Consider the following 23343-nt stretch of genomic DNA (forward strand, 5'->3'; position numbering starts at 1 on the left):
GCCCCTCCCGGCCCGTCGGGCGGAGCGAGGCGGCCGCCCGCCCCCTGCGCCCGGCCCGGAGCCTGCGGGCGGCGGCGGCGGCGGCCCGGCCCCTGGTCCTTTCTCGGCAGCAGCCATGAAGTCGCTGTGCCTCGTCACCGTGGGGGTCCTGGCCATGACGCTGCTGATCGCCAGCATCTCGCTGCTGGTCGCGCACGTCTTCCAGACGGTGGTGGACCTGCAGGTGAAGCAGGTGAGAGCACGGCCCGATTCCCACCCCGGTCCCTCCGGAGCGGTTTATTCCCTTCCAGAATCACCCTGGGAGGAGAGGGAGGGAGGGAGGGAGGGATGGGGCTGGCGGGAGGCGCTGCCTGGCTCCCCCCTTGCCCCAGCTGTGCTTGGGCGAGGGCAGGAGCATCCCTGGGCAGGGAGCCCCCTGGCCGCACCGCCCGGCGGGGCTGGGGCGCGGGGTGGGGCTGGGGCTGCGCTGGGCGCGGGCCGGGCCGGGTAAAACCGGGTCAGTGGGAGCAAAAACCAGTTCTCCTGGGGCAGCTGCGCTGGCGGTGGGGCAGCAGCCGCGGTGAGGAGCCCTCTCACGAGGCGAGCAGGGGACACCTAAAGCACCCCTCCTGTTTTGCCATCCCTGTGGCAGATTTGTTGCAGCTTTTGTACAGTAGGTTGTTCTGCTGCTCCATTTAGCGCTGCCTCTGGAGCACGGCCAGAGGTGCTGTGGGCTGAAGCACGTGGTAGGTTCCCAGGCTGGGTGATGACAGCGAGGTATGTCACCCTGTTGTTAAAGGCTGCTTGTAGCACAGGTCAGGGACACCCGTCCTAGTGTTGTTACGAATGCAGAGCCTGTCACTGTTCGCGGTCTGAGCTTTTGTTCCTCTTTCATACTGGCGCTACGTTTATCTGGTGGTCCAGTGAGAAGGGTCAACCGTGTTAGTAACTCCCTTAAAATACCTGTGATGCATTTAAATGAACAATTATTTATTAACCTAGTCCAAGATATATTATCCTCTTGTTATTTTGACACAGAAGCCAAGAGTGCTAACAAATGAAGGGGTTTGACCAGTGCTGTTGTCTAACTAGTGACCAAAGTCTGCTGATCCCCTGTGATGTCCTAACCACTCTACTGTTCTTTTCTTTGGGCTATTGACAGGGAGCATTTCCTAACATAGAAGCTGTATTGTCTTAACTTAGAGCAGTTTGGTTTAGCAAATGCAATTTTAGATTAGCAGTCAGCTTAAAGCAGGTTGTGTGCCTGTAAACTTCAGGGGGTAGCAAAAAAGAACCCAAAAGGCTGCCATAGGCTAAGCAGTCCTGCAGCTTGCCAGCACACCAGCTGCTCTTCAGGAACTGCTCGTACAGCTACTCCTACAGCATTTGTTCTCAGGTATGTGCCTCTGCCATGCTGGAGCGTAGCATGGGTAATAATGGGTGGTTTATCCTGCAGTCATTTGATCGTCAGCCCATACCTTTTCTAGCCAGTCTGAAAGCCAGGTGTGATGTGAATGTTAATGTATGCAGATTGTATGCAAACCAAGCCAAATCAGTAGCGTTTTGCATAGGCTTTTATTTGCAGGTCCATCTCCGAGACCTTGGGTCTCCTCGGAAAGGAGTCTGTCATCCTCCGCATCACAGCAGAAGGTCTAGTTTCAAGTCTATTTCATGCTCCTGTCAAAAGAGCAATGGGGTAAAAAAAATAGTTTGGTGGTAGAGCATAAGACTGTTAGGAATTAGGCGTGATCCTCCTTATGCGTATTATCTCTTAGCTGCATGCTCCTTACCCTTAGTGGTTGATTATGTAAGAGTAAGTTGGTATTCGCTCAGCAGAGCTTTCAGTAATGCAGGATAAAGTTTCCAGAGCTCAGTATTTTCCTGCTTTCTGCTCTTCAGCTTGTGCTACCATATGTCTGGATGCACAGAATCAAGCGTCCTGCTCCCTGCGCTAGCTATGGACTCCTTCCTGGCCTTCTCCAGGAGCCACACACACAAGCTGCAGAAGTACAGCTTTCAGCCCCAAAGCAGTGTGCTCCCAATCACTCTGCTGATTCGGCTACTTTCCATATGTGTCTTACTCCATGTGAGCTTTTTCTCATTTGTGCGTAGTCTAGAAAGTTGCTGTCTCTTGTGTAATCATGTATACAGCTTAGAAAACCTTGGGCAAATAGACAAATCTCAATTTGCCTTTGAAATGTGGCAAGACTTGAGCTTTTCCAGCTCCCTGCAGTCCAGGGCATTGGACATGAAACGTTATCTCTGAGCTCTGGCCCTTAGCCTCCTCAACTTGTCTGTCACTGGAGGAGTTGCAGAAGGGGCAAGAGGTTGCCCTTTTGACAGGTAGTTCATGTTCCTTTGAGGGCTTTCCAGTGGTCCTGAAACAGAGCTGACTCATCATGAAGAGCTGTTTTTGCAGTCTCAACTACAGCTGAAACACAAGACCACATTTTGGAGCAGCTGAAGCACCTGTGTGTCCAAACCTAGGACCTGTGAACCGCTGAGGGTGGGTCAGCTTTCAGTTTGTGTGCTGCATCCTTTCCAGCCGAAGGCAGGGCTCTTGGATACAGAGGGGATGTGGGAAGAGTGGGGAATCCAGCCTGCTGTCAGACCTCACATCCCCTTAAAAATCAGCAGGCGGAGGCGTAGTGACAAGGACAGTGGGAGCACCTTTCCCAGAAGGCATTCAAATCCTGTCAACTTACTTCTGTAGCATTTGCCAGTCTTCTGGGTTTTTGTGAATTCGAGTGCCACGCCGCATCAAATGTCCAGCTTGGCCAATACCTGTTTATTATCAGGGGCTAGCACCTGAAACTCCGGTGAATAATGGGGGGAAAAACCTGTAATGAACAAGAATAAATTAGCTGCCTACAGGAGAAAGGCCTTCCTAGCTGCTCGCAGTGTTTGCCTTGTGCTCTGTGTTGGTTATATGGTTATGTATTTTACTGCCATAACCTGCAGTTTATAACAGCCTCTGATCTATGCACCTAATTCCAAATGTGGGCAATCAGTCCTTTACCTCAAGTGTTTGCTTTATGCCACATACCTTACACTGATCATTTTAGAAGGTGCTTAGTCTTCTGACCCCTTGAAATTTCACTGGACTTTTGTTGCCAGCCTTCTCTAGAGCTGGTTTGTCTGGAGTGTTTAGGGCCCAGAAGGACAGGGAAGATACTTTGTCCCTTGATGTAGTTTATGTATTGATCCTTTTTTGCTGCTGTTGTTTTATGTTGTTTTATATTGGTTTATGCTCTTGGCACAGTTAGTTTGGAGGCTTAGATGAAGGATCTGTTGAGATGCTGCTTTTGAGCAGACCATTCCCAAGGTGCAGGGTTAGAGAAGTCTGTTCATATTGCTCTGAAAGCTTATCCCTATACTTGTCTTAAAAAGTTGCAATTAAATTCTGTCGCAGGTGAATGCATAAAAACATGTCTTGGAATTAGAACATTTTGTAGTTCCAGGGAAGAAAAATGAAATTTAATTTTCTGTGTAGATTCCAAAAATGTTCAGTACCATTTCCCACCTGCACTGTCACTAGCAGTAACAGCTATATTTGGGAGGGAAAGCTTGCTTTTTATTTCCTTTGTGTGAAGCACTGTCAAGACAAGGAGACATCAGCGGATGAGGCAGTTGTGTCTCCTGTTCTTGCACATAAATGTGGAAGGAGGAAAGATCCGATTCTCTGGCCTTAAATGGTACAGCAGCAATATCTACACTGGAGCTCTATCTTTTATACATTTATTTTTATTTTTATATATTTTTATTTATATTTATAAATATAAAATAAATATAAAAAATATTTATATATTTTAAAGTGCTCTGTTCTAGTATCTTGCAGCCTGCCCAACCTAGTAGTGAACACAAGCTCTGACAAAACCCAAGCAATCCCAGTCGTGTAACATCAGATCCTACTCTGGTGTGGAAGGAAATCAGCAGAGCTAAACTTGAATGCCACCAGCTGAGGGATGTGGACATATGTTTTGCTCAAAAATATGCCCTCATCCTTTTCTCTCAGATCTAGGCTGTGTAATAGCATGTGGTAGACCCAAATATCCCTGTAACATTTGGCAAAAAAACCAGAAGAAAAGAGCTTATCATATTTTATTGTTGGAGAGTTTTACAGGAGTCTATCTGAATCCAGCTCAGAAGTTTGCGAATCTGGGTTTACAACTGGGGCTGTCACTGTACAGAGCTATAAATAGACATGTCATTTCTGTGGGAGAGCCAAATGGTGTCTTGCAGAATCCAGGAGATAAATCACCAGATGACTTGTTTCACTACCCTTTTGCTCTACAGCCCATCTCCCAGGGGTTCACTTACCATTTCAGAATCTCAGGAGCCTGTATTTAAACCAACCTGCTAGATAAAAGCTCCTTCATTTCCTTCTTACTAATGCTCTTTGCGTGTAATCTCATGCTTCTGTGCAAATCGAGAGAGTGTGGTGGAAACCCTGCACATAGGGATGCTACATGGAGTTGGGGAGCTTCTTGTTTTCAGCCTAATTCAGGAGAGGAGGGCAGGGGACACAGCCTCCCTGCACATTGTAAATGTGATCCCTCCATCATAAAGGATAGACTGGAGCCTCAAACTGGAATGAATATGACCAGGGTGAACTTGTTTTTTTAAACATTGCACATTTAGACCGAGTAGTAATCTCTCATTTTAGTTGCCTCGTATGTCAGACATTTGAGCAATAGATAGGTGTCCTGAATATGCTTAGTAGTTGTTAGAGAACAGTTCAAATTCCTAGATACGGATGGTTACGGTCAAGACAGGCAATAGTTGCTCTGTTTATCAGTGTCAAGCTTATAGTCATTGCGTTTCATGCACGTGAGAGATGTGAGATTTATACAACTTAGGAAGGGAGCAGACATCCCTAGTTCAGTACACCACCACCTCTGAAATAATGGCTTTGTACTGTGCTTCTGTGTGTGTGGAGAAAAACTATCACGGTCATCTATAGGTGTCTTAAATACATTTCTGCCTTGCTCCCAGCCCTTTGTGGTGACATCATGAAAGCAGCATGTCTGATTTGGGGAGATTTTCTGTTCCTGATCCTACACACCAACCTCAGGAGGGCTCTGTGGGAATACAGGGAGGAGTCTTCTTGGCATAGATGGCAAGAAAATGGGATCAAAAAGCATTGGGCTGTATGTATATGGTATAGATGGTATATATGAGGTGCTGGTAGCTCCAAAGAAATGCTCGAAGCTCCTGAAGCATGTCTTAAATATTATTTTTTGTGCTGTGCACAGAAAACATGGTTTGAAAGAGGAAAGCAGTCTGAAACTGCGAAGTGCTACCAGCTGGGCTGGCTTTCATTGCCATTCAGCAAGACTGCTGCCACGCCAAGCTCCTGCCAGTAAGTTTTTCTTTGAAACAGTCTTCTCTTTAAATTAAAATCTACATGGAGAGAAAACAGCTCCTGAAGTGTGAAAGCCAAGAATGAGTCCTGAGGCAACTGTGGCTGATGAGACCCCATAAACAGTAACCCAGAAGTGGCAGCTGTCCAGTCAGACTGCCCTGCTTTTGAGCTTGCACTTAGAATATTTGACTTGTTTTCTCAGAAGAATAAAAGGAGCAAGTGTTGATAAGACCCATTTAATTGCAAATTATTTCCCCCCTCCCCTTCTTCCGCCTACAGATGATACGGTTTTCAAAGATACAGTTTTCTTTGTGCTAATTCCTGAAAATTCCACTCTGCAAGCCAAATTTCTCTTTATTACCACAGTAGCAGTACCAGTGTTACAGCTATATGACAAGCCTTGATTTTGGTGGTGTTGGTGATGATGCTTTTGTAGTTGGGTGAATTTTATCTAAAATGGAATGGTAGAAAAATGAGGTGTTGAGACCTCTATTATGTGTTTCTAAAGGAGCTACATACAGGTACAGCTGTGACTTACCTTATAGTGTGTATGCTAGTAGGGAATGGAATTACTGATTCATTAATTAAGTGCTTCTGTGATAGAATTATGATTTATAGCTTTTCTTTTGTAGGTCCAGGTTTTATTGTTTATAAAATAGACTGACAGTCCATGGGTCTGGAGATGCATGTGCTGTCATTGCTGTAGGAAAGTGATTAAAGACAGAGGGCGAAGAATCTTTGCCCTCTTCAGAGACCTCAGAAAGGCACAAATCCTAATATGCCTACGTGAAAGCAGTTCCTGTCACTTGTAAGTTTTCCTCACAGCCCACTGAAAAACAAAGTCTCATTGCTTTAGAGACAGAATCTTGCAGCTGTACTGGAATCTGGCATTCTTAGGCAAAGAAAACAAAACCAAAACACATGGAATCTAAGCTTCTTTTCTGGCCTTGTTCCTCCTAAGAGGCCTCTCTTAGGACCCCTTGGCCTTGCACTGTTGAGTTCCAGTTTTATTTGTAATGTTGGCACATCTTGTGGTATCTTACACTAAGTTAGGTTTTTGCTGACATGGGAAATGGAACAGGATTGCTGTGTAATAGCTGATAAACCTTCATTCTGAAAAATGTCAGGCAACACAACAAATGCATGCCCCTAGCCTGCAAGCCATTGTAGCGTGTGCCTTATCTTGTCTGTACTTAGTGAGATGTTTCAAACTAAAACATATCTATAAGCCTTCATAGAATTGGGGTCTCAAATCCTATTGCCTGCACTTGTTCTGAGGACAACAATTCCTCTGTTGCCTATACATATTATACAGCATCTACTGTTAACAGCTAATCTGTCTTTCTTTTGTTTCAGGGAACAGTATTGAAAAATGGCACGGAAACCTTTGAAGCCTGGGAGGATCCTCCTCCACCAGTCTACATGCAGTTCTACTTTTTTAATGTGACAAATCCCTTGGAAGTGCTTCAAGGCGATACTCCTCTTGTAGAGGAAATAGGGCCATACACCTACCGGTAGGACCATTTCACTATTTGCATGTTTCATTAAACCTGTTGTGTGGAAGGAAGCTGAAAAGTGGGTTCCAGAACGCTCGGGGTCCCGTTGTAGGAGAAAACCTACCTGTTAATGTGTGAGCAGAAGTTTATTGAAGGGACGATGGTCATACCCCACCCAGACAGTACAACTAGGCTGACACTTGGAGAACCTGCAATCAGTTTCAGTTTAAGGCAGTGACTTCCATCAGATTTTGGGCAAGATTTGCTTGTGTGCTGCTGTTCCTCAGTTGCTGAACACAGAGGAAGTTGTTTGCATCCTGGCCTCCTGTCTTATGAGAGAAAAAACAGTTGGGTGATGTTTGAGAGTGGAGAGAGGAGGGTTGCATAAAAGCATGATTCATGTGTTCTCTCAGAACTCAGTTCCTAGCTGAAGTTGCATAATTCACGTTGGTAAAAATGCGGCCAGAAAACCAGTTAGAGTGTGGTACTACACAGGGATCTTTCTCGGCCAGCCCTCACTATAAAACCTACTTTATAGTTAGACATGTCTACTGTTTTTACAGACAGACAAACTTACTAAGGCCATGTGCAGTGTTGGAGCTTATCTAGCTTCTTGAACTCTCCTGTGTGGTAGGGCTGCACACTGAACAGTAGGACTCTGCTGCACATGGAGAGATTTTAAATTTTAAAGTCACCTTACAAATGAGATTTCCTTTAGAGCTTCACTCTGCTCTGCTGCACGTAGCAGCATAAACCAGGAGCAGACCTGTGGCAGGAAGTGTTACCGTCTTTGGAGTCATGGAGGTATGAGAACCATGGCAAAAAGGTTGATGTCTCATTGTCAGTCTCACTTCTGGTCACACATGTTCATTCAGACCGGGTACCAGCTTAGTGCTAGAAGGAGTTGTCTTTACCTAAGCTGTAAAATGATCAGAATCTGCTTGTTAGGATTTGGAAAACGCACTGTAGAATAGGGAGAGCCTTTGTAGTAAACTCTCTGTGGTGTGTCTTGCCTTTCTTTCTTCCCATACCTTGGCTTTGCTTCACTCTCTGCCATCAATCTTTCCCTGTCTCCTCTGTATTTTAGTACTGTGTCTCCTCAGCCTTGGCAAAACTACGTGTGGTGCTTTGGCAAAACACCTTGTATTAGATAAACCAGTAGAGCTGGAGAAAAGATATATAAAGCTTTCAAGTTCCCAAGCTTTTCTTCAGGCCTTTGTAGTGTAGTGCTGATAATTAGTCAGCAGTGCTTTCTCTCTGCCAGGAAGATAAATAGGGCCAGCTCTAGATGTAATACAGCTACGTGAAACCACATGGCTCATGCTCTTTTGCACCCTTTGCTAGCCTCTTTTTTTGCCCTTTCCTTAGCTCCGAGTGTCTTCTGGGTACCATGTGTAGTCCAGTTTGTGAAGCTGCAGCTTATCCATGAAAGAGTTCAGTGGGATGAACAGAGCTGGTGATGTAGCTGGCTGGGTTGGTGTGTGCCCAAGGAGGGGCCCAGCCTGGGCTGCTGGTTTGAGGCTAGCTGGCAGAGCCTTCCCCTTTAATACATGCCACAGGCTGAATTGTTTGTTGTGGGTGAGGGAGGGAGGCTGCAGGTTCCAGCACTGTGTGTTTCAGTTGCTTCTGGCTTGTTTGGTGAGCCTGATTTTGACATGTCTGAACAGGATTTGATTGTGCTGTGTTCCATCTGATAGAATAAAGAGGAAAGTTCGAAAGTGGAGTGCTTTTTTTCCAGGAGATTCTTTAATCCTTGCCTAGCTGTCACTGCCAACCCTACCAAACTGTCAGCAGCGCGTGGGGGAAAAGAGGAGGCATGTGGGAGGGGGAGGAGAAGGAGAAGGGAGGGATGTTGCAGACATACTGCCTGCTCGAGCCAGAGAATAGATACCAAGTTTGTCTCACAGGCCCCATGTAGCAAAGCATTAAAGACTCATTAGATTTAGCATGTGGCAGAACACCTAAAATGCCCTAACATGAAGTGCGTGGCCCAGTGTTTTTGTTAAACAGAGTATTGGGGAGAAAAGCTGGAAGTAAACTGGCCCAGACAAGCAGAGGAAAAAAATCTGAGTGAGAAAGAGGAGGTGGGACAGCTAAATCAAATCTCTTCCTGCAGATCCTTCCTGCAGTTCATTGTTTTGACCAACATACATTGTAAACCCAGTTTACAGAGTACAGAGGTAGTTTCTGTAACAAAAATGTAGTAATGCTTGTATTTTTAAATCCTGAAAGTTGAATTTGCAGCATATAAAATAATAAAAGGCCAAGCTGTTTATTTGCTCAAGCCTGCCGAGTCCCAAAGAATGCTTGAATGTTGTCTGGTCTTGCACACATTTACAGATTTTGGTCCTTAACATCGGAGAGCCTTGTACTTGTATCTCTAATCAGGGAGTATTATTTTCCTCTCCGGCCCTTTCAGAGTTGGAGAGGCTTCTCAGGTTAACTCTGGCCTATTTTAGGGAAGGCACTTCACAGTTGTCAATTTCCATCCCCTCAGTTCAAGCCCTAGGACATGAAGCAGGTTGCTGTACAAGAGGCTCTTGCGAAATCAAGCCAAAATGTGGCAGGGATGCTGAAGAGTGGTAGATAACGCTGTTTGTGTAGGGAAGATGGGAAATGGTTGGTTTTTAATAAGAACAGGTTCACAGGCCTTTCCAGTTTGCTTTAAATGTGAAAGACTGAACCAGAGAAATACAGCCTGTCATGAAGCTGCATTGATGGATCTAGTGCAGCCAGGATCTGAAATGAATGAAAAACATCATAGCACAGGGTCTTGCAGGATAATTCACCTTCACGTCTTGAGACTTAAAATTTACACAGGAAGCAAAGCAAGGTAAAAGTCAACAAACTCTGGAGTCAATGTAGACTTCTGAAATACAGTGCACTTCATGTGTACGCCAAAAAGATGGTGCCGTGAGCAGACAGCCTGCCATTTCCCTTTTCAGGTTTGCTGAAGCCACATGGAAAACTCATTTTGAGCCTGAGCCAGCCAGTTCTGCAGAATTGTATGTTTCTTGTTAGTAAAATTGTAGTGGCAAGGGACTGAATTATGGTAATGACATGTGTTTCAGAGTAATTGAGATCTGACTTCCTCATGAGACCAGCAGGTAGCGTTTGATGTTTCTTGCCAATTGCATTTGGTTGTCAGCAATCCTGAGTCTTATGCTGCTCGTCAGAGTACATAGACAGTAACAGAAGCAACCTCCCAGGCCATGAGTAGTTCACAGCAAAAATTCAGTTGGACTTCTGTTGTGTCCCGGATTCCTGCCTGAGAATTGAAGGAGAAGAGCCTTAAATGAGGCTTGTTCTGTGGTCCTGTCACATGTAAGCCCAGAATTCCTAGTGCAAAGTACTTTGAAGCCAGCAGAAAGATTCTGGTAGATTCTTAGGTCAGGTTAATGAGACTTAATGTGAAACCTACATCTTGTTCGGCCTGGAAGTGAATTTTGCCTGCAGCAAAGAGGCAAAAGTTTCATTTTCCAATTTAAGAGAATTCAAGGACAGTCTCATATATAGTGCCTCTAAATCCTTCTGTATGGTCTGAAATCGTTCTCTTTCCTTGGAGGTTTTTAAAGACAAAGCAAAAATATGAAGTGCAATTAACATGTGGGGTGGCATTTTTGGAAGCACCCCGTGAGGTCTCATTCAGCTTACACTGACACCAAGGGGAGTTTTGTTGCTGACAGCAACAGTAGCAAAAATGAGTCTACTCCCAATGAGCTGAAAATCCAGCCCTTTATGTGCTTAAAGCAGTAGACTAGCCATAAGTTAATTGCAATTAATGTTATGTGTACTTGTTTAACTCAATTAGAGAACCAATTCTCTTGTTTTTCAGAGAATACAGGCCAAGAGTGCATGTTCAGTTTTTGGACAACGGTACCAAAGTATCTGCTCTGAATCCAAAGACGTATATATTTGAACCTCAGAAGTCAGTTGGAGACCCTGAAGTGGACCTGATTAGAACAGTTAACATTCCTGCAGTGGTGAGTTCTCTTTCATTTATGCTTAGAAATCATCTTAATATGCTTTATAACTAGCAGCTTGTTGCTTCATATTGTCTCTCCCTTTGTGGTAGATAAATGTGATTGAAGAACGAGAGAGTCAGTCTATGTCTGGGGCAGTTACTGCATTTAGTTTTAGTTTGGACTGTTGTGGGGTGGGTTTTTTTAATGTTCCTCCCTCTCCATACGCCTCTGTAGTGTTAGTGCCTCACCCTTGCGCTGAGAGCTGACACACACAATTTGGAGATGAGCAGAGATCAGGATTGTTGAGTTTCCATGAGTAAGTGAAACTAGGGAATTAGTCATGTCAAATGTATAGGAGGAACTCTGACTTTTGAATGAGAAAGTTTGGAATGCTTGAGGTTGTTTTTGTCAAAATCGCAAAAATTGCCTGCAAGTCTGCATCTCAAACAGAAAATTATAGCAGAGGAGTTTCAGATACAGCTGAATGAAAGGGTGCTGTCAGAATAAAATTAAAGTTAAAACATGTACCCCAAGATATGTTAGATGAAGGTACTCTGCAAACAAATGCTCATTTTGGTGATCAGAGGCAGACCATTACTTTTGGTCTCGTACAGGCGTATACGCCAACATGCAAATTTAAAGCTGTTATACCTTCCAAAGGAAATTAGACTGTACTAGAATACTGGTTGGTTGTGTAACTAATCCCTGTAGTAGTTTAACTGACTTCAATTACAGGATACCTTAACTTCTACTTTTCCCCCAGCATTTCCAAAAATAACTTGTTTGATTTTATGGATTAATACATAAATGCACTGTATATAGTAGTAGATAGGACTCAGCTTACTAAAACTTGCAAACAATACAGTCACTGTATTTACAATTCCTCCCAGGCATTTGAGCAGTGGTAAGGATTACCTCTTGTTCAGATTTTTGACTGTGATGTGCTGTAAGAGGCAGTACTAGAACTACAGGTTGATTCGCTCAAGTAATATTGCCTTCTTTTGGTTTTGCCTTTTTAAGGACATGTTGTAAAATCACTCGTCAGCTAGAAATTTTGGTGGTGTTTGCATTTTGGAGAAATGGCTATCTTCGAAAAATGGCTTTTAAAAATGTAAACAGTGACTTCCTAACAGTGAAATTCAAAGCATGTCTCCAGCTGTAACTTACGTGTGAAGTTCAGGCTGTTTAGAAAGCGGTTTTGCACATTTCACTTAAAATCTTAAGACTGTGGCAGATAATGGCATGGAACTGAGCTGGTTGTGTGCCAGTGCCAGGCTGAACGGGAATCTGCCAGAGCACATCCCTGTGGGAGAAGAGCTGAAGAACCTGTTAGGCAGCACATTACTTGCTGCGAGTAGAAATAATGAAACTGAAAATACAGTTGAAACATGTGCAGTGCTGAAATGTGTCTGTGTGTGCCTCAGCCAGTATTATTTATTCTACAATAAATCTGACCATTGCTCCCTTATTCCAATTCCCTGGCAGACAGCGATGGAGTGGACCAGGTCAACTCCTCTTCAGTTTGCCACAGAAGTGCTGCTGCTTCTGTACCAAGAATCCCTGTTTACAGTTCACACAGTTCATGAATTACTGTGGGGCTACAAAGACAGGCTCCTGTCCACCATTCATCTTCTGCATCCTGAGATCGATCCAGTATTTGGTTTGTTTAATAAGGTAACTGGGATGTGAGACTTTCTGATGTTTTACATGGGGAATGATTTCCTTGCTGCAGAGTTTGGACTCTCATCACCACTTGAGAAGGATGTGCCTGGGCTGAGGCCAGGACGTAGGCTGCAGGGATAGCAAGAGGATGTTCCCTCTTCAGTTTGGCTGTGTCTAGGTACTGGCTGGTAGCACAGCTGTGAGTGTTTTTATCTGACTTCTCTTTATCAGGTGTGGATAAGCTTCCCAAGGACTAACCAGTATTGCCTGTGCTCGCTTGCATAACACGAGCTCTGTGGGGCTGGTTGTGCAAACTCCTAGAAAATTTTCCTGACCAATTTCCTTAGTAATTGATTGAAATTGTATGTTATTTCTGTGCTGGAGCCATTACGGGCTTCCACAGAGTTTCTGGTTGCATGTTTTGGGCTATGGGGGCTCCTTGTTTCTTGGAAATCATCTGCAGTGCTCAGGTCATTTGCTGTGGGTTTATTTTTTTGCTAAGGGCTGTTTTTTAGTGGCAAATTTTGAAGGAAAAAAAAAAGCTCTTCTAGTGTTATATTTCCTTCACTTGGGAGATGTAAGAATTGAGCCCAGTCACTTCCACCGCATTTATATTCAAGGTGGGGCTTAATGAATTGCACTTACCACAGGGGAAGTCCATCACTCCTAGGGTGGATTTGACATAATGACATCATCAGCTCCTGCCACTCTGTTGTAGTTACCAGCCAGGTGTTACAGAATGAGCAGAGTGATTAAAAGCTCACGTATCTGTTTGCAGATGAATGGAACCGATGATGGAGAGTATGTTTTCCTAAGCGGGGAAACAAACTACCTGAACTTCTCAAGGATTGTGGAATGGAAAGGAAAAGAGTAAGTTTTTCAGCGTGGTGTGGCCTCTGTCCAAATCTGCCCCTTTTCACATTCTGGATGAACGTAAGCATTGCTCACAAAAAGGGGGAAAAAAAAAAAAAGTCATTTTATTCTGAGGATGGCAGTAGCTCTTAGCGACTGTAGCTTCAGACCAGCCCCCCAGTATTTTGGTATGTGTCATATAACTGTGACAGGAAGGCAGCCCTGGCCCTTGGCGAGCAGACTGCTGTGGATACTCTCCTCCAGAGCCCTGATCGCCTCTTGGCAGAGGTGACCCCCTCTCCATTCCCTCCTCTAGGACACCCATCCCAGCCACCTGTGGGTGGCTTCCTGCATGTACACAGCCAGTGTTCCCAGACACCACGCTTCCTCACTGCTCTGTACCTAGAGTCAAGGCTGGGCCAACTTGTACCCAGGTATCTAACGCCTCTTCAGTGGGCAGCGTGTGTTACAGAGAAGCCAAAGATGAACTGCCTAAAACATCCGCCTCCCATTAAACAAAACATCTGCCAGCAATTGCATATATGGCCGGAACGCTTGCAGATGTGTTCTTGCTTGCCTGGCACCAGTGTAAAGAGACTACACATGCAATTTAAACCCATTTTAATCCCCTTTTTTGTTAGCGGAGCTGAGGTGATAGGACTTAGCCCTGTACAGGTACAGGTCTAATTATTAGACCATGAGCTGTCATTGCCTGAACACCGCTCAAGGATCCTTTAACCCTTACTCTCTTTGCTTTGTTTTCTTCAGGTCATTGAGCTGGTGGACAACAAAGTCATGTAACATGATCAATGGAACAGATGGGACGTCCTTTCACCCACTGATTAGCAAAGACGAGAACATTTACATCTTTTCTTCTGATTTCTGCAGGTAAGGAGAAGAAAATGTTGCTCAGACCTTAAAGCAGAACATTTACATCCATTCCTCTTGAGGTTTCATGTTAGGCCGTTGTTTTTCCTCCTGTGACTTTATTTAACAGTGTAAGTGTTCTGCATCTATTCGTGGTATGAAGGATGAGAGAATTAAACCAAAAAAACCCCCAATCTGCATCAAGTTGAGGATGTGCTATCTCAAAATAAAGTGAAAATTTGGAAGATGACTGCAAAGGTGGACTGGACTGTCTTGCAAGGCTAGTAATGAGGCGAATGGAAGGAATTATATGAACCTTGCCTGAAGCTTCTTTCCTCCAGACCCCCTCCTCTGTGTCTTGCTTTTTTAGAGAACCCAGGCTGCCTTCTTCAGAGATTCATGACTTGACGTAATGCTGTTTGAAATGCAACAAGATGCAGAAAATCTTGATGCTTCCTTCTTTGTGTTCCACCTTGTCTCCTCCCTTGCCCACTGCCCTGTCTGTGAAGAAAAAAACCAACCAGAAATTCTCTATTTAAATCAATATAGGTGTGTGTTATGCTAAATTCAGGACTTGCCAAATTGTTCTGTGTTCCACGACTGTGTTCCTTTCCTTTTCCCCCTCAGTAGCGAATACCAGCACTGTCTCACACAACGCGCAGTAGCAATGTGGGGCCCAGAGCAAGATCCTGAAATGCTGAAGGTGGGCGCTGGTGTTCCTGGAGCAGCACAGCTGGGTGCAGGAGTGTCCATTTTGTGCAGCAGCAGAATGACGAGATGTGTGCTTGCTGATCTAAAGCTATTAAATGTAATATAGAAGATTGTTGAAATGGGCTTAAACCAAGTCTGTCATTTACTGCAGGCAGTACACAGGCATCAGCAGACTTCTGCAGCAGGTGTCAGTGTGTGCACAAGACCTAACAAATCTGAGTCTGGCTTTTCTTCCTTGCAGATCTTTTTACCTGGTGTACGACAGCTCAGGAACTGTTGCAGGCATCCCAACCTACCGTTTTGTGCCCTCTGCAATGGTATTTGCCAACACAACAGTTAACCCAGACAATGCTGGATTCTGTGTGCCACCAGGAAACTGCCCGGGCACTGGTGTCCTCAATGTCAGCATCTGCAAGCAAGGTATGTTACTAGGTGGTGGAAGCAGGTTGGAGGGACATCAGTGGGGAACATATTTCTCCTTTCTATCTGAAATACATGAGGACGTTTTGAGGCGTGTAGTGTTCTGAGTGTGCTCCGTGAAATTGGCCACCAGCAAGAGATTGATTGGTTGTAAAATGCAGTAGTGATCTGAGGGGATCTTCCTGTCAGATGCTATCTGCTCCAGCAATTATTTAAATCAAGGAATCAGAAGGAAGTACCAGGATCCGTACTGAACAGCTTGGGCATTTATCCTCTGCTCTTATCCGGGTAGCTGTCATGCCTGAGTAGTTGAATGAAAATTGTGCAAAAGACCAGCATGCAAGCTGGAGACATGAAGCCATGCTGATGCTGCACAAGGAAAATTTGGCTTGTTCTGGAGACAGGGAGTCAGAGTGCTGATTCTGTAGCTCCAGAATGGACATTTCCTTTTATTGTCAATGGCACAGTGGCAAGAGTTTTGAGGTCCTCAAAGACTAATTTGAATCCTGCTCTGCCTTTCTTAGGTGGTGACTTTATATGTTTTCACATTCCAGGTGCTCCAATATTTCTATCAGCTCCACATTTTTACCAAGCAGATCAAAAGTTTATAGAGGACATAGAGGGCATGCATCCCAAAAAGGCTTATCATGAGACGTTTCTGGACATCAATCCTGTAAGTGCAGCTTTTTTTAAAGGGTTATGTAGGTGAATCCAAGCACATGGGTTCAGGTCACCTTCTTGGATGGTGTGTATCGACATAGTCCCATTGACCTCAAGGAAGCTATACTAGATTATTTGGAACTGATCTATTTGTATTTGCTGTATAGAGCAAATTGTGCTGGATAGCCAAAGTTAAAATACTTTTCCCATTCTGCCTGTGCAATTAGGGATGCCATCAGACTGGTAATGATGAGATTAAGGGGTTAAAATATTTCTTAGCAGCAGATGAGGCTACTTTTCCCATTCACCATGCCATCCCAACCTTTTGAGTATTATGTTGAATGCGTTTTCCCCAAGTTGAAGAAGCTAGGATATGTGGTCCAAGAGAGCAAATTAATAAAAATTCTGTGGATGTTGGACTCAGTTTAGATAGCATGGAATCACGAGAGGGGAGATACAGAAGCGTGGTGATAATGTCTTTCATGACAGCTTACAGAGTTGTTGGTATTCTTGCTGTGAAATGTCAGAAATAAAGGGAGCTTGCAACTGACTGATGGTCCATGGTTTTACACTTGTGGTTAACCGCAGTAGGCAGCTAAGCACCACACAGCTGCTCACTCTCTCCCCGTGAGCAGGACGGGGGAAATAATCAGAAGGGTAAAGGTGAGAAAGCTCAGGTTGAGATAAAGATGCTTTACTGAGGGAGAGGGAGAGAGAAATGAAAGTAAGACAAACAAGTGATGCAAAAAAATCCCAGCTGGTCACCACCAGCTAGTCCTGGAGCAATGGCAGCCCTGGCAAACTTCCTCTCCCAGTTTTTCATTGCTGAGCACGATGTTGTATGGTATGGGATATGCCTTTGGCCAGTTTGGGTCAGCTGTCCTGTCTGTGTCCCCTCCCAACTTCCTGCCTACCCCCAGCCTACTCACTGGCAGGGCAGCGTGAGAAACAGAAAAGGCCTAAGGCTCTGTGAGCGCTGTTCAGCAATAACTAAGACACCCATGTGTTATCAACACTGTTTTCATCACAATTCCAAAACATAGCCCAATACCAGCTATGTGAAGAAAATTCTATCCCAGCTAAAACCACTGCAACACTGATCTCTACATCCACGCATACGAATGTCGGTAGAGGGAAAGGGCAAAATCATGCTCTGACTCATCAAGGTGTTATGTGTAGCTAAAGCAGGAAGCAATTGCATAGTTCCTCTCTTTAAGGTCTAGTGCAGATGCTGCTTCATACCTGGTTTGGTGCCAGGTTCTTCCTGTTACCCTGCTTCTAGCTACTCAGCTTTTTCGTGCTACCACAAAATGAGCTCTGCGTCTCGCCCCCTGCCACCCGCTCTGCAGCCTAAATTTTCTTGCTCGAATGAGGAAAATATTCACGTGCATGCAAGTGCATACTCTTACGTAGTGGTGGCACTACTGCGAGAAGTGTTTCACTTCACTCTGTGCTCATACGCTCCCGCTGACTGTGGTCAGCATCTGTTTTTCACACTTGAGGAAGGAAGGTTTGCCTTGTGGCTGAGATTGCAGAGTCTCTGCAGCAGTACTCAGAAACCAGAATAAAACACTGTAGGTGGTAGCCTTTTCCAGAACTGCAGCTGGATCTGGAAGAAAGGGGATATCTCTCTGTAGCCTTACAAGTGTAAGTTTGCACAGCACAATGGCACCCTTCTCTGCGTTGCAGCCTCTTCACGTATCCTTAAGAGGCAAACTGGAATGTAGGTATATGAGTTACAATAATATCTTGGTGAAGGAAAATAAGTAATAACCCTAAGCAGGTCTTGTCTTGCCTTGTCAAGTCCACACCTGTGTAAATATTAGGTTGTGTTCTCCCATTTCCTTTCTTTTTTTCTTTTTTTAACATTGATTTCTTTTATTCCCCAGCTGACAGGGCTTGTCCTGCAAGCAGCCAAGCGGATGCAAATCAATGTTCACGTCAGAAAATTACCTGAATTTTTGTAAGTGTTCTCTGCTGCCAGGTGGATATCTTACAGCTGATTTGATATTCCAAATGAATTTGTCTGCAGTGTTTAGATGGAATATTGGTTGGAGAGAGCAAGTGAGAGAGAAATCCAGTCAAATCTCAGTTACAAGTGGCAGTATCTTCTCACAGAGCAAGTAGATTTTGCAGTTCCATGTGCAGAGTAGAGACAGTGCTCAAGAAAAGCAAGATGTTACGCACAGGTTCCATGTGATGCTTGTGGTAGCACCAGTCATATCACACTGGTTGGCTTGCTCAGAGAGAGGGTCTGCCACAGTGGAGCGTGGCTAGAACTCAGAGAGTGGCTACTCACTGCAGCGAGGACATGCTGTCCTATTCTTCACAGCTTTTAGGAGTCAAAAATATCGCAGTTTACTATCATTTCTCAGCAGTGGTCACGTGAAAACCAAATGAGAAGGCATGACCCCAGACAGGGCTGCCTGTGCCTTTCCCCAACAAGCACAAAATGTAGACCAAGTGGTATGTCTTATCACAGCCGGCAAGTCCTGTCCAAAACTCAGGAGGGAGGGCTCATTTGATCAGGTAGAGAGAAGTATTTTGCCTGGGACTGCACTGGTATGATGAAGAGAAATCTTTGTACTGCAACTTTGGCACTCAGTACTACCCTGCGAATGGGCACAGGTAACCCATGAGTGAAACGCCTCATTCCTTTGGTGTTGCAAGTGGATTCTGCCTGGTTTTCTGGGCATTCCAGTTTGAGGGGCATGTCCCCAAACTGCAGCTCAGTTGCACAAAAATACCATTCCCCTCATCTTGTGTCTTTCTGGCATGTTGATTTACTTGTCGCTGAAGCTGTGTAGTAGCTGTTCTTCTTACTTAGCTTCTGAACTGATGTTTATTGGCACAGCTTTGCTATATATTATAACTAAAAAAGAAGTATTCTATCTGCCCATTCCTCTTGGGAGAGTTGATAATGTTTCTATAGAAAAGCACCACCTTGTTTTCTAGTGCCCAGGAGCTGCACATGAACCCAACTTAGGCATAAGCTGTTATTTCATGTGTGCCAAATGTTGCGGGGGGGGTTGCTGCTGTGCGCATGTTGCTTGGACAATAGTTTCTGTGTTTTACAAATATGAGTAACCTTCAACATTAGCTTAGCTTAGCATTCCTGCTGACTGGCACAAATCTGTCATTCAGTTGGTTATTAATGAGCCTCTTACAGATCTTTCTCTCTTTCTCCCCACCAAGTCCCAAAACATGCCATTGCTCCCAAAACAGGATTTATTACCCATCTTGGAGATCGAGATTGTTCTGCTCCAGTAGGGAGGTGAAAATCAAGAATAAGAAGGAACAGCCCATAGGTTTTTTAGGGACAGTTTCCTCGATCATTATTCTATTATAAGCTGTCTTCACAGCCCTCAAGTTGCAAAACTATAACTTATTATTGCTTTTTTTACACAGTGAAACAGGCAACATCCGAACGCTAATTTTTCCAGTGATGTATATAAACGAGGTAAATACTGTTACTTCTTTGCAGCACTGTGGTATGTTTATGCCTGCAAAAATACTGTCTTTGAGCTAACCAGAAAAGAAAATGCTGTTTTTCTTGGTTTATACAGTGATAGGTAGGAAGCTGTTGCTGTTTCTTAACTAACATTCTCCTAATGCTTGTTGACCATAGTATTAAGTTCAGCTCTGCAAAACACTCTCAGTCAGACAGTCCTTTTAATTTCAAAGGTATTTGCCACAAGGAAAAGGGATGCTTGGATGAGGAGGTGGGAGTTCACAAGATCACGTCTATTTTTGAACCGTCTTTTGTGAATATTCCTGTGCTGCAGCTGGATCACTGAATTAATTGGATGCAGAGAGGACTCTAGGGAACTAGTTTCGGTGATGTACACCACTATTCCAGGCCAATATTATTTCATTCCTAAACTGACAGTTAAAAATCACTGCTTTCTTTTGAAATGCAGACTAGACAATCTCTCCAACCACGTGAAGAGAGCTAAAAATTCTTAGAGGGAAAGTATATCAAGAAGCAGTGAAGCAGAGGTGTAGAGTTGTGAGAATGTTGGTTCCCTACCCTTCAAAAAAGTAATGCGGGCTAATATAAAGGAAGAACAGAAATAAATCTTTTTCCCTCTTCATCCCTCTCTGCTCCAGAGTGTTCTGATTGATGAAGCATCTGCCAGCAAACTCAAGCATGTCCTGCTGGAAGCCAATGTTGTAACTGCAATCCCCTTCGTAATCATGGCTCTAGGAATTGTTTTTGGGATTGTTTTTATTGTGCTCGTGTGCAGGTCCCGGGGAATAAGTGAAGAGGTAAGTAGCATTTGAATTTGACATTTACTGTACGTCTGCCTGTATTTGATTTTCTTTTGGTTGATTTTACTGATTCAGTGTCTTTCTGCACACAAACATTTTTATATGTTGTTTTTGTTTATAATGACTTTTCTAGGGAAGGGAAGTTTTAATAGACTCAGAATAAATGCACCAAAGCAAAGGAATGGAGCTAATATAAGAAACGTGGTAAGGCAGGTTGTGTCTCCTGTGCCTAATTCCCTTCCCAACAGTAGTAAAAAAAAATAAAATAAAAAAATCAGCCTGTCTAGAGGACCGTGAAGGGTAAGATGCAAAAAGTCCACCCTATTTGATGGGCAGGTTTAGTCAGCGACAGTCTGACAGTATTCTCAGTAGAAACAGTGGTGTTGTGCCAGTTGATTATTTTTCAGAATCATAATGCAGATTTCTGACCAAAGAACAGGTGAATTTTATAGACAACAGCATGCAGAAAGTTTTATCCAGGCAGTACTAGTTTGTACGTCTGTTGATGAGAAGTTCTGTTCCAAAATGGCATGCTGGCATTAAGGTTGTTAGTCACATTGAAAGCTGATGGCAGAATTCCACCCTAATAGGCAAGGCAGTTGGTTCAGCTGAGACAAACTACGGATCCTTTGCCTGGAGAAATAAACTGGGTACTCTAGTAGGCTGTTTTCTCCTAATAGTTGCTGTGTTCTTGGTGTGGTCTTGCTTGTGCGGTGTTTCCTAAATACTGTCTCACAACAGTGTAAGACAGCACCCTCACGCCTACCTCCTGAGCACCCAGCCACACCATGTGTATGCTTTATCTTAGTGGGACCCACTACCATCATGCCTCTGGCGGGACTGGGGGTGTGATGGTAGTGGCAGTAGTGGCAGCGCTTTGGCAGTGAGGTCTGCAGCCTCCTTTCCTCAAGCAGTGGCTTTGAGCAGCTGCTTTTTGGCTCTTGGCTTCATTCTTTTTCTTCTCTCTGGGTACCCAGGGCGCTTTTCATGAGCAGATGCTCTCAGAACTGTACTCCAGGTTCCTTTACAAGAGAGACTGGTACTTCTTCCTTTGAGCTTTTGAGCCTGCCTGTGTTACTAGCAGGCTCAGCTAGAGAGTCAAAATTGCCCCATTACCTGAGGCCCCTGTCCCAGGCATTCCTGCCCCACGCTAGGTGGATAGCTTCACACCAGCTCTCTTGGATGTTCTTGAACACTGCACAGGGATTAAAATGGCAAAGGGATACCTGAAGGCCATGTTTTCTCTACATGGCTTTTGTTGCTTTTCCTGCAAACAAAAGTAACGCAGCTAGTTATAGGTCTCCTTGTGGTCCCCACTCCCACCAGAGTGGTTACAGCCTTCCATCCTCTGTAAGGGGCTACAGTGAGCCCGCTGCCCACGCTGCCATCCACCCTCTGGCGCTTTTTTAGTGTACTGCTGTTCTCTTACAGGAAACTGTACTTAGACGTAGTAGCCAAGAGCTTTTTCCTTTCCTGTTTGGAGTCTCGGCAATCCAGCTTCCCCACCGTGGAAGCTCTCCAGTGTGCCACATTTAACTTGCTGGGTTGCCATTTTTTTTCTTTCAGAGTACTGAAGATGAAAGGTCCCCACTGATCAGGACGTCTTAGTAGATTTTCTTTAACATGTGAGCTTGGAGAATAAACTATTAGAGCTGACCTAATACCAACTACCACTGCCCAACGTTGTCTACTGTGGAGAAATGGTCGTGTCAAGTATAATTTTTGTGGTATAGAGACGGAAGGGAATCTGCGCTGTCATCAAGGGAGGAGACTTTTCTTACCAGCTAAGTTACAACTTTTAAAACTACATTTTAAAACTGCTTGAGATCCTGCTTTTTTCAACACTGCGCTCTCTTTGTACCTGCACTGACAGCCACAGACGATCGTAACCACTATATCAGCAAAAATAAAATGGCCTGATTCATTACAGAAATGACACGGGTAAAATTTGCAAATGGCCTTAAGAGTGTGGGCTGCGAAGTACCCTTCTGGAAGCACAGCAGGCTTTGGTATCGCCCAGAAACAAAGAACAATTTTGCTGTAGGCCTAGCGTTGTCTTTTCTGTAAAGTGTTGCGCACTATTTACTACCAGTATGCACTGACTGTTCATCATTAATGTCATTGGGCCTTTCACAAAAATTATTTGTACAACTAACTTGAAACACCAAGCGAAACTTTGTTAAGCATCTGTAGTTACCAGGTAAAAACAAGCCGATGATCTGAAATGCTTTTCCGTATGGACCTCTTAACCGTTCTAACTCTGCACAGGATCCCATTGCATGTTAGCAATGCATTTATCCTTAAGGTTTGGGGTTTTTTTCTTCAACTTATAAACCAAAAGACAACACAACGTTGTTCTTGATGGTGGAGGGTACCAAAATGGTGTTATTTTCTTCTCTGGTATTTGTGTCACAGTTATCAGCTGTGTGGTTTAATGTGAATGCAGACTTGGCAGTTACTTTTACTGTTTAGGACAAAAGCACGCCTTCATATTAAGGTATATGTAGGGCCTTGAGAAGTCATAACATTTTTTTTACTTGTCAAGTGGAAACTTGTTTTAAAAATCACAAAAGTATTTTTCCCCAGTTAAAATAATATTCTCATTGAGAAGTATTTCCATTAGATCTAGATAGCGAAACATATTTTGAAAATGTATTATTGTCTTCTAAATAGAGGCATTGGTTTTTGCATTGCTTTGGTCTGGGTTTTTTTTCCTAGCTGGTGATTTGTTCAACAGTTTTGTTCATCTGGAGGCAGTTCCAACCAGGAAGTTTCATGGTGACTGCAATTATTTATTATCTGTATTAGCTAAAAGCAGTTGGCACAGCCTAGGGTCCTCACAGTACTGCAGGTGCTGCTTTGTCTCTTCCATGTACGTGCCCTCAGCAGAAGGCCAGAGCTGCGATCCTAAACCTCAGCCAAGGAGCGGGACTCCGGTCGGACATTCAGCTACCTGTCACCTAGCAAACTGCAAGCATGCGCCCAGGGAATGAGAAACTCATCGCGCCTTACTACAGCCAGCTGTCTCAAAGGAGTTGTTCTGGAGCAACATCTCTAGTTGACATCGTGGGCTGAAACTGTCACCTCTTCTCCA

General features: G+C 44.2%; 1 protein-coding gene across 2 annotated transcripts; it reads left to right on the forward strand.

Moving 5' to 3' along the window:
- The first annotated feature begins 31 nt into the window (after positions 1-31).
- Positions 32-22939, forward strand: SCARB2 (scavenger receptor class B member 2). Of its 2 annotated transcripts, XM_055795548.1 has the most exons (13): positions 32-232; positions 6701-6858; positions 10676-10823; positions 12291-12479; positions 13246-13337; positions 14088-14207; positions 15139-15317; positions 15872-15990; positions 17867-17940; positions 19386-19437; positions 20088-20246; positions 20383-20453; positions 21816-22939. In XM_055795548.1, the coding sequence occupies exons 1-12, from the start codon at positions 116-118 to the stop codon at positions 20410-20412; spliced, it is 1437 nt and encodes a 478-aa protein (XP_055651523.1). In that variant the 5' UTR covers positions 32-115; the 3' UTR covers positions 20413-20453; positions 21816-22939. The 2 variants fall into 2 exon arrangements, with proteins under 2 accessions (XP_055651523.1, XP_055651522.1); XM_055795547.1 differs by lacking the exon at positions 20383-20453 and having other exon boundaries at positions 33-232.
- Positions 22940-23343: the final 404 nt, after the last annotated feature.

Source organism: Falco peregrinus, chromosome 2, assembly GCF_023634155.1.
Source record: "Falco peregrinus isolate bFalPer1 chromosome 2, bFalPer1.pri, whole genome shotgun sequence".
In the NCBI taxonomy this organism is placed as follows: domain Eukaryota; kingdom Metazoa; phylum Chordata; class Aves; order Falconiformes; family Falconidae; genus Falco; species Falco peregrinus.